At 44.2% G+C, this 12,086-nt stretch overlaps 1 protein-coding gene across 1 annotated transcript in view; it reads right to left on the reverse strand.

The window, feature by feature from the left end:
- SLC38A6 (solute carrier family 38 member 6) overlaps positions 1–12,086 on the reverse strand; it is a 100,996-nt gene that overhangs the window by 74,045 nt on the left and 14,865 nt on the right. Inside the window, exons 2-5 of the mRNA XM_040333128.1 lie at positions 8,530–8,660; positions 4,563–4,636; positions 2,487–2,539; positions 2,053–2,092 (exon numbers count right to left, since the gene is read on the reverse strand). Coding sequence (XP_040189062.1) covers positions 2,053–2,092; positions 2,487–2,539; positions 4,563–4,636; positions 8,530–8,660 — 298 coding nt within the window. The remainder of the gene's footprint in view (positions 1–2,052; positions 2,093–2,486; positions 2,540–4,562; positions 4,637–8,529; positions 8,661–12,086) is intronic.

Raw genomic sequence — 12,086 nt, forward strand, 5'->3', positions numbered from 1 at the left:
TCTCTAGATGTGTAAAGCTGCTAGAGACATCCCCAACAAAAACTTGCAGCTGTAATTGCAGCGAAAGGAGGTTCTACCAAGTATTGACTCAGGGGGGGCTGAATACAAATGCACGCCACACTTTTCACATATTTGTAAAAAACAAATTGAAAACCCATTTATAATTTTCCTTCCATTTCACAATTATGTGCCACTTTGTGTTGGTCATAAAATCCCAATAAAATTAAAGTGGTTGTAAACCCACTGTTACAACCTGCACCTACAGGTAAGTCTAGATTAAGGATTACCTGTAGGTGCAAGAAATATCTCCTTAAAGGGGAGTTCCACCCACAATTTCACTTTTTATATATAAATGCCCCTGTAATACACAAGCTTAATGTATTCTAGTAAAGTTAGTCTGTAAACTAAGGTCCGTTTTGTTAGGTTGTTACAGCATTTATAATCTAGAAATAGACCGTGGCCATTTTAAGCGTGGGCATCATGAAGCCAGACTGTATGACTTCCTGGATTTCAGCTTTGCATATCTCGCACATGCTCAGTGCACAAGCGATGTAATAGGTTTCAGTCAGGTTTGCAAGGACTACTGGGAAACATGATGCCTATCCCAGAAACCCTTGCAAATAGCCTAGGCAAATAAGGAGGAGGAAGTAATGAAGGACTACAAAATAAAGGTATTTACAAGCAACAAATTAAATAAAAATTGTCCATTCTGAACACTATGAGATTAGAGCATGCAGCACAGACAAACATAAAAAAATGGGTGGAACTCCACTTTAACCTACACGGTTAAGGAGATTGTTTCACAAAAACGGGCACCGATGTCTACGGCGCAGGCGCACCGAGCGTGCCGTTTTTGTGAATGGCATTAGCGGGGTTAATGTCATGTTTTCACACATGCACAGGGATCTGCCAGTCCAACGCGCATGCGCAGGAGTGACAGCATCGCCGCAGGCATGCGCGGGAGTGACGGCATCGCCGCATCGGCCAATCACAGCGCCGGAGCGGCGAAAACAGAAAGAAGCTCCAGAGGACATGGCAGCGGCGGTGGACAGGACCTAGGCGGACTTCGATCTCAGGTAAGTGCCACATAATGAGCTAGTATGCTGTGCATACTTTAATTAACATTTTTAGGTGAAACATGACAAAACGTGGAAAATTTCAAGGGGTATGAATACTTTTTCAAGGCACTGTATATATACACACGGCCTCTTTTACAGAGAGAAATGTTGATGATGCCAATGCTGATCTGCCCATGAAAATGCTATCTAGCTAGCTCTGGCTTCAATTTTAAATTATTGAATAAGCATGCAGCAAGTGACATACAGAACTCTTCTGTGTTCTAGGTCAGTAACAGTGATGAAACCACAGGATTAGCAGGACGGCTGAGGATTGGCAATTAACAAGTTCCTGCTTCATAGCAAATCATGCATTTTGTATACATATATTAAAGTGGAGGTTCACCCAAAAACTTAATTTTTAACATTAGATTGAGGCTCATTTTGTGAAGGGGAATCGGGTGTTTTTTTCAACTAGAAGCAGTACTTACCGTTTTAGAGAGCGATCTTCTCCGCCGCTTCCGGGTATGGTCTTCGGGACTGGGCGTTTCTATTTGATTGACAGCCTTCCGACGGTCGCATACATCGCGTCGCGATTTTCCGAAAGTAGCCGAACGTCGGTGCGCAGGCGCCGTATAGAGCCGCACCGACGTTTGGCTTCTTCCGGCGACTCGTGACGCGATGTATGCGACCGTCGGAAGCCTGTCAATCAAATAGGAACGCCCAGTCCCGAAGACCATACCCGGAAGCGGCGGAGAAGATCTCTCTCTAAAACGGTAAGTACTGCTTCGATTTAAAAAAAAACACCCGATTCCCCTTGACAAAATGAGCATCAATCTAATGTTAAAAATTGTTTTTCGGGTGAACTCCCGCTTTAACTTTTCAGCATATTCAAATTTCAACCTAAATTTTTTCATTGCAATAGTACTTATATAAAAGGTTTAAATTTATTTTAAGTCTACGGGTCCTTCAACATTTATTTATTTGTAGCTCTTACCTCCAATGTTCTGAATAAGAATGGCGCATGCCACAAGAATCTAAACAGAAAAATTACAAATACGTCATGGAAAAACATAAATAAAAAAAAATTGCAATTATTGTCTGGCAGCAATAAAAGACTGACTGCAAATAAAATCTTGTGGTTGTTTGCTGTACAATGGAATCCAAAGGATTGTACTCACTAGGCACAAATTACATCTGGGTATTGAGGTTCTTAGTGGAAAAATCATTACTATTTATGCTTTTCTCTAATTATATGGATGCTTCTGAATATACGGCACAGCACAAACACAAAACTGTCACTGGGCTGTTAATAGCCAGTCTGGGATTTGTGTGACTGATGTTGTATAGAAGAATATATTTCCAGTACATCCTGAACTCAGTATTGCCGATATAAGCCAATAGGGAAAAAACAAACAAACACACTAATACCTTTCCAGGGGTGCCGAAGGCAACGAGGCCAAGATCTTCATAGGACGTAACAGCTGTAGACACAGACAAAAAGTTACTTAAAACCTAAAAAACAACATATACTTTTTATTTATTTATAGACTATGGGCCAGATCCACATAGAATTGGATAGGCGCAGCGTATCAGAGATACGCTACGCCGCTGTATCAGAGATACGCTACGCCGCTGTATCTTACCTGGCTTTAAGTCAAATCCAGGAAGATTTCGCGCCGTAAGTTACGGCGGCGTAGTGTATTTCTGGCTGCGGAATTCAAATCGGCGGGTAGGGGGCGTGATTTATTTAAATGAAGCGCGTCCCCGCGCCGATTGAACTGCGCATGCTCCGTTTCGAAATTTCCCGCCGTGCTTTGCGCGAAATGACATCGCAACGACGTTTTTTTTAACTTAGACGTGATTTACGTCCATCCCTATTCACGGACGACTTACACAAAAAAAAAAAAAAATTCAAATTTCGACGCAGGAACGACGGCCATACTTTAACATGGCAAGTCTATCTATACGCCGCAAAATAGCAGCTTTAACTATTCGCCGGAAAAAGCCGACTAGAGACGACGTAAGAGAATGCGACGGCCGCGCGTACGTTCGTGGATCGTCGGAAAAAGCTAATTTGCATACCCGACACAGAAAACTACGCAAACTCCACCCAGTGGGCGCCAAAGTATTGCACCTACGATCCGAAGGCGTACGAAGCCGTACGCCTGTCGGATCGAACCCAGAAGCCGTCGTATCTTGGTTTGAGGCTTCAAACTAAAGATACGACGTGGGTAATTTGAAAGTACGCCGGTGTATCAGTAGATACGCCGGCGTACTCGCTAATGAGGATCTGGCCCTATCATTTTTATAATTAGAACTAAAAAAAATCTGCTACAAAAAAAGATTCTTATAGCAGGCACTTTATCTCGGGACTTTTTTTAAATAGCATATATTTGCATATTTGGCTTGGGCGATTTAGTTTGGTATTTAGAAAACTGACATCAAAAAAACATTTTGCTACTTCTCTCCAAACACTTACCTGTCCCCCTGATCCATCCAACACTGTACCCGGGTGAAAGTCGTCTAGCTGCACTTCCTGGTCTCACAGGGACCCAGACAGCAGCAGGAGCCATTGGCTTATGCTACTGGCAGTCCAATCCTGTAAGAGGAAGGGCGGGTGTGAGCTGCTCTGTGTGCATCTATGGATGCACAACCCCCCAGCTTGGGAGCACACCTGCACAAGTACCCCCACAGTATTTGATAATCAAAAAAAACCGAATGGCCGCATTTTTAACGCTGTGATCCGTGTAAGGGCCCTTTCACACGGGCCGTTTATTACAAGTCCGTTTACGGACTTGTAATGTATCCCTATGGGATTGCAGACGTTAGCGCATGATCCCCGCTGCCCTGTCAGCCGACAGCTCAGCGGGGATTAACGGAGGAATCCCCGCTGAGCCAAACGGGCTAACGGAGCGGATCAATACGGATCCGCTCCGTGTGAAAGAGCCCTTAGTGAAAATTCACAAACATAGCTGCATAATAAAAACACTCCAATGACCACAGTGGGTAAGAAATTGTTAATGTGTTTTGCGGTGACCTTGGCGCTTAATCACAACCCAAGCCATGTTTGTAAATCTTTAATAAAGGTGGATTACAGAGTTGGAAGTGTGTTTGTCCAGATCTTCTTTGACTATCATATATACAGGTGTGGAATATGGGCCAGCTTGTGTGTGTGTGTGTGTGTGTGTGTGTGTGTGTGTGTGTGTGTGTGTGTGTGTGTGTGTGTGATGCAGTGGACCGACCTGGAGCAGCGCTGACGTTTATATGTCCCCCCTCCATCCAGCAGCTGCTTGCTATGGGGCACTCACAGGGAAAAGAGAAGGGCAGTGACAGCAGAGGATCCCTAAAGCACAGGCAAGGGGCCACTCTGTACAAACTCAATGCACAGAGTAGGTAAATACGAACATCTTTTTTTATTTTATATAAAAAAAAAAAAAAAACTGTGCTTTAGTATCATTTTAAATTTCTTTCTAGTGTCATGTGTGCATACATTGTAAAACTTACCAGTCTGAATGCATAAACGGAGCAACAAGTGAATGGAGTATGCAGCCAGCAGTGCCACTATCAACAGCAGAATACTAGTAAAGAATAAAGAAGATAAAGTTAAACAGCCATCTTGAAACAGGAAGATTTTTACAATTTAAGACGTTTAAGAATGTTGCCAAAGGAAAAAACGGCCAAATGTTATGCTGTTACCAATGCTGAAGAAAAACGTGACTTGCTGGAAGAAATTGTTGTGCTGCAGAGGGGGGTTGATTTACTAAAACAGGGAGAGGGCAAAATCTGGAGCAGCTCTGCATGGTAGCCAATCAGCTTCTAACTTCAGCTTGTTCAATTAAGCTTTGACCAAAAAAAATAGAAAAAAGCCTGGAAGCCGATTGGTTTCCTTACAGAGCTTCGCCAGATTTTGCACTCTCCAGTTTTAGTAAAATATGTAACATTTTGTAAAATTAGGGCAACTAAATGAGAGGTGTGAGACTACCAGGTTTTGGAAGTAGATTTGGTGCAGTATAACAGCCAGGACCCCCAACTTAAGCATTTATCGGTTGGTTTGCGCAAAATTTATAGCGTTTACAAAATAGGGGATAGTTTCATTGCATTTTTATAAATGTTTTATTTATTTTTTACTACTAATGGCGGCGATCAGCTATTTTTTTCGTGACTGCGACATTATGGCGCACACTTCGGACAATTATGACACATTTTTGGGACCATTGTAATTTGCACAGCAAAAAATGCATTTAAATTGCATTGTTTATTGTTGAAAATGACAGTTGCAGTTTGGGAGTTAACCACAGGGGGCGCTGAAGGGGTTATGTTTCACCTAGTGTGTGTTTACAACTGTAGGGGGGTGTGGCTGTAGGAGTGATGTCATCGATTGTGTCTCCCTATAAAGGGGAGGACACGATCGATGCAGCCGCCACAGTGAAGCACGGGGAAGCCGTGTTTACACACGGCTCTCCCCGTTCTTCAGTTCCGGGGACTGATCGCGGGACCCCAGAGGCGTTCGCGTCCGCGGGTCTTGCGGTCCCGGAGCTTCGGACCGGGTCGCGGGCGCGCACCCGTGACCCACGGCTGGGTAGATGTAAAGGACGTACCGTTTCGTCGATCTGCCCAGCCGTGCTATTCTGCCGACGTATATCATCGTGCGGCGGTCGTTAAGGACTAAAATTAAAGTAACACTAAATGCGCCAAATGCGCCTAGCGTTAATAGGTATTTAGACACGTTTGTGGGCAACAAGTAGGTTTTTCTGCTCAAACGCACCTCTTCTGAATGTAATTTTGGCACGTTCAGATTTCTGTTTCTAAATGCCCCTGCCTGTAACAGCCTACGTGCATGGAAAAAATTTATATAAAAAATAAAAAGAGAGAATATGTCAAAGTTTAAAAAAAACAGGCATTGTCCAGAGGTGGATGGAAATTGTTGCGAAGCGTGAAGTCATGAAAACAGTCAGCTAGCATAAAATGCTGACTAGCTTCCTCTTTTATTAGATTTCAAAGCCTCGCATCCAAAAAGCTTTGCTAAATGAACCGCAGAAACATAGCCAAGTTACAGTAACTTACTATAAAATAAATGTAAAAGCAAGTGTGACCGTAAGCAAAAAAATAAAAAATCAGTATGACACTCCTTAAAAGAGAAGTATGTTTTTTTAGAATCACACTTACTTACCTAGGTGGATGCATCATCGGCCCCATGCTGGCTCTGAGGCTGAGAACTGAGCACTCAAACACCACAGATTACTCAGTTCTCACAGCTCCATGGTGCCGGTCAGTCTCAGCTCTCTGCTCTGCCCCCCTGCGCTCACTAGAAAGCTGTGCTATAGAGGGGGCGGAGCTCAGACTCTCAGCGGCTAGCCTGGTGCCGGTCCATATGGTCACAATATTTGAGCACGTACCGTCTCTGCAACATCAGCTTCAGCCCGCTGTCAGCTAAAAACGGGTCATAGGAGTGCAGAGCAAACTGCACTCATGTGATCCACAGGAGAAAAACAGCCAAACGAGCGTTGGCTGTACTTTTCATATAACACCCAACAAAGTGTTATGACATTTCAAACGTTAACGCCAGACAGATATCAAACACGCAGATTAATTAAATTCTTTATTCATTCATATATTATTGTATTTATTTGTTTAATGCATCTAGTGTAAAACCTGAATTTGACTTGATATCAACCTTTTGCAATCTACTCACATAGTAGCAGAGAAGTACATAGACTGGGAGAGGGAAAGGAAGGACTTGGAGCCAAAATCAGGGATGCTGCAAGGTTGACCCTTGCAGTCAGCAGGCTGTGGATGGAGAGAAGTCACCACTGTACAGTTTATAACCTTAAAAGGGGTTGTAAAGGTACAGCAGGTAAAACTGGTCCCTTTACGCATTTTGGGCCAGATTCACGTAGAAGTGCGGCGGCGTAACGTATCGTAGATACGTTACACCGCCGCAAGTTTTCATCGCAAGTGCCTGATTCACAAAGCACTTGCAATGAAAACCTACGCCGGCGGCCTCCGGCGTAAGCCCGCGTAATTCAAAGGGGCGTGTGCCATTTAAATTAGGCGCGCTCCCGCGCCGGACCTACTGCGCATGCTCCGCTTCGAAATTCCCGCCGTGCTTTGCGCAAAGTGACGTCATTTTTTCGAACGGCAACGTGCGTAGCGTACTTCCATATTCCCGGACGTCTTATGCAAGAAGGAAACATTTTTAAATTTCGACGCGGGAGCGACGGCCATACTTTATACAGCACAAAGTAAAAGTTAGGGTACCTAAAACGACGACTAACTTTGCGACGGGAAACTAGACTAGCAGCGACGTAGCGAACGCGAAAAACCGTTGTGGATCGCCGTAACTCCTAATTTGCATACCCGACGTTGGTTTACGACGCAAACTCCCCCCAGCGGCGGCCGCGGTATTGCATCCTAAGATCCGACAGTGTAAAACAATTACACCTGTCGGATCTTATGGATATCTATGCGTAACTGATTCTATGAATCAGCCGCATAGTTAGGAAGACCGTAAAACAGAGATACGACGGCGTATCAGGAGATACGCCGTCGTATCTCTTTAGTGAATCTGGGCCTTTATTTGCCCGGAGCGCAACCCCAACATTGCTTAGTCTAAAACAATACTGTATTAAAGTGGTTGTAAACCCTTACAGACCACTTTATGCTACAGGTAAGCCTATATTAAGGCTTACATGTAGCTACCCAGCATATCTCCTAAACCTGTACGGTTTAAGAGACATCGGCACATGCACACTGGGGCAAACTGAAGCAATGGCACCTATGTGATTTACATTTACTGAGGAAAATTATTGCAACTGAACTTGCAAAGTGCACAGTCTATTGGCCTTTAGTAAATCCACCCCTTTGTGTTTTGTGAATGGGTTCACATAATACAAAACATTCCACGATTGGGTAAAAGAAGAGGATGGGCGGGGCACAGCGGCTGCACACGCCTCTGCAGCTTCTATATCAGAGACTCCCAACGTCCAGAGTCGAAGTGCCAGAGGAATAGTAATACCGTGTTTCCCCGAAAGTAAGACCTACCCCGAAAATAAGACCTACCCCAATTTTCAAGGAGGGCTGCAATATAAGCCCTACCCCGAAAATAAGCCCTACTGTGTTTTTGATTGCCAAAATGAATAGAAGACCCGGGCTTATTTTCGGAAAAACACGGTAGCTGTTCTCCCAAGTCTTAGTAAAACTTTCAATTGTAAATAGAATTCACGAGATGGCATACATCTCAATGGACTTAACCCATTGTAAGCTTGTATATTTTAAATAGCAAGGTAGCTCCTGTAGTTTTTTTTAGAAATTATTAAATATAGCAGGACTTTTTCTAAAAACTGGAAAATAGGTGAGAGTCAAATTGTATTTATTTATTGTGCTAACTAACCACAGGTTACTGCATTCCGACATTTCTCTGTCCCTCATTAAACAAGCTACAGAGTCTCACATTAACACTTGTATTACATACCTGAAGCCAATAATTCCTGTGCTGGCCATAGCGAAAGATAACCCCAGGATTCCACTTCCCATGATGGCGTTCATCAAGTTGAAGACAGAAAAGCCAAACGAGGCTCCGGAGGACGTCCTTCCATGTGCTTGCTGCAAGACAGTAATAAAACATGTCAAATCTCTTTGTAAATCTGTTTTTTGAGCTTTAGCCCTGTTTCAGACTGCCGTGACTTGTCATGTGACCCATAAACGGCAATAGAACGGTTCAAATCGGTGTGACGCGAGTCGCTCCGACTTAGATAAATGTTCCTGCATAACTTTGGGGCGACTTCACAACGACTTGCATTGACTTTGGTTAGAGAAGTCGTATGCAAGCAGCAATGAAGTTGCACTGGGATGTTGACTTTGAAGCCGTGCTGGTGTGGACCGAGAAATGCCTCTGATGGGTCTGCGCATGCACAACAAACGTCACTCCAGCCGATAGGTTGATCAGCTGGCGTGATATTAACACTGTGCATGCGCAGATCGTCGGAGGCAGTATTCCACAATTTGCCAAGCTTCGGGGGGAATGTAATTGTTAGATTCTGCCTTCCTATTGTGGGCGGGTTGTGGGTGTGTTGAAGGGTGGGTTTTGTGCGTGTATTTTACCCCCCCTTTACACAAAGCCACAAACATGTCGTTTCATACAGAAAACACGCCCCTGCAACAGCGAGGCAGAATCTGACAAGTACCCTCTCCCTCCGCTGTTTGCATAATGACGCCAACGATGTGCACATGTGCCATGTTCTTGTCATGCCAGCTGATTAACATATCAGCTGGAGTGACGTTGGTTACTGCGCATGCGCAGACCCAGCTGAGGCATTTTTCGCTAGAACACCGGCACTCATACAGGCTACAGCTAAGAGTATGGACTTAGGCTGCAATCACACCTTTGCGTAGGCGATATGCGGCGACATAAAATAGGCATTTTGTCCCGCGATTTGCGGCGACAAAATGCGTAATTTTTGAGCCTTGTTTTTTGCTGGACCCCTCCATTTTAACATTGTCGGCTATGCCCGAACGCCGAAGCCGCCCGAAAAAAAGGGTCCGGGACTTGTTTTGAGCTTCAGGCGTTTCGGCGTGGAGATGTGAACCATCTCCATAGCCGACAATGTAAAATCACCTCTCCAGCGTATTGCAGGCTGCAATAGCGGCGGGCGTGAAAACGCCTAGGTGTGAATGCAGCCTAAACGCGGCGTATTTTACCGCGATAAATTGCGGCGTTTTGTCCCGTGATTTTCCGCAACAAAACGCAGCGTTTTTTTTAAGCCTAACATACGCCGGAGGGGTGATTAACATTGTCGGCTATGCCGAAAGCCGCCTGAAAAAAAGGGTCCGGGACTTGTTTTGAGCTTCAGGCGTACGGCGTTTCGGCGCGGAGATGTGAACCATCTCCATAGCCGACAATGTTAAATCACCCCTCCAGCGTATTGCAAGCTGCAATAGCGTCGGGCTTCAGGCGTTAAAACGCCTAGGTGTAAATGTAGCCTCAAAATAAAAATATCGGACCTCAATTTGAAAATGCAAGTTGCCTGACTTTTATTGCTTCTTTTGAACCCGACCGGGGCATGCATGCAAAGAATGAGTGTCAGAAATTCGTATCTCTATATTTGTTCCAGATCATTCACTTACAGAAGCCCAAAAATAAATAAAAAATTTGCAAAATGTACGATAGCACGTCTTTATATTTCTTCTTAGTCTCCCTGCAAAGTCCCACAAATACCCGTTGAGTCTGTTAGTGAAGCCCACCTAAAGCAGCTTCCTCTGATGGTATGGTAACAATGCTGCACTGCCCTTGAATTTGGAGCAGCGTTGCCTGTCTCATGTAGGGTGTGCCTGCTTACACTAGTAGGATGAAAAAAAAAGGTTGAAGGGGGCATGGCCACACCCAGTCCTGCCCACTGTTTTCTAGATTGACAGCGATGCCTCTGCTGCTGAACCCCTCCCACTGTGAGCTGCAGTGTCTGGGAGGGGGAACATGTGAGACACAAATGAAGGATTTGGCTCAGCTCAGTGTTTACCTTAGGAGGCTTGTAAATTACATAGTAACTAAATGTATTAATTATAGACTGTCATACAGGAGCCTTTAGTTGTAATTTAATAATCAAAAGCTATATTTCTCTCATGACAGATTTCCTTTAACATGAATACAAAATAAGAAAAAGGTCCCTGCTACAGAAGTACCGTACATTTATACTCACCTCGCCAGTGACTTGCGTCACTTACATTCCAGCACTGAAGCCCACGTCATTTTACACTGAGGTGTAGAATTCTGGGTTGTAGATCTATTCTCTAACCCCAGTGTCACTACAGGATTCGGAGGGCTATTCACTCCACTGCTCTGAGGTAACATCTGCATTGCATCACACTTGTGCGCGGTGTTCTCAAAAATGCATCAGGTATGATTTTTAGAACCATTGCAGTGTATCTGGCAGCCAACATATGAATAAATGAATTCCTGCCTTAAAAGTGACATTGAAGCGATCTGACAAATCGGTGGCCATCGCCAGCAATGGCACCGTCCAAAACGGTGCGGCGCCGCACCGATTCTCAAAAGTAGGTCCTACTCTACTTTTGGAGACTTAGGGAGATGTCTGTCAAATTGCCTCCTGAAGTCAGACTGCATTGCCGGGTTGAAATCGTGCAAGTTTCACAGCAGTCTGAATTCTACTATACAGTGGGTTACAATAGGAGACTGATACCAAGTCAAATTCAGAAAAGGAGTTGAATTCAAAAATACATGTATTTATTGGATTGAATTATGTCCGTTTAGAATTCAGCGTTAAAGTAATCTGTCATTCTCCAGCATATCATGGGTTAAAAAAAAAAAAATCACATGGACTGTATGTAATCTCATCATGCAGACAGAAATTTAGCGCCACAATGTCAAACTAAGAGAATTTGCACCAAAAGCAGAGGATGATTAGCCAAAGTGTCTTCAAAACGTTTCAGTAGACTTGCTAGGCATGACTTACTGAAGGATTTGAGAATATTCACACAAACTGTGAACATTTACCTGCCATCTACCTGTCTCCATCTACCTGCCCGATCTGATAAGGATGGAATGGATGGTTGCGTTAGGCCTTGTGACAGGAAGTCAGGTAAATCTGTGGGTGTTGTCACAGTCGGGACATACATTTCTGCCTCGTTAGACAATACACCAATCATTATTAGGCGTCGGCTGCCAGAAATAGCCAGGAAGGCTAAGGGTCGTTGGAAGACTCCAGCTGTTCAGAGTGAGGCAATTAAAGGCCTCTATAAAGTAGCCCAGAGGATACCCACTAATTGGCTGCATCACGCCTAAGGCTGTGTGAGTAGGAGAGCAGTGCCAGAAAGTCTCCTGATGAGGCGGGGAGACCATTGACTTTTCCTGTGTTATAAATGTCAAAATACTATTGTTTTGTGCTGTATGACCAGCACTGTCTACCCAGCAGTAGGCGGTGTTAGACTTCATAGATAGGTTCCTGTGTGGAAGGTAGACGCCCAGAGTGGCTAGGATTTATTTTATGTTTGATTTTGTTTATGCTGTTTGGATGC

Source organism: Rana temporaria, chromosome 13 (assembly GCF_905171775.1).
Source record: "Rana temporaria chromosome 13, aRanTem1.1, whole genome shotgun sequence".
NCBI classification, from domain to species: Eukaryota; Metazoa; Chordata; class Amphibia; order Anura; family Ranidae; genus Rana; species Rana temporaria.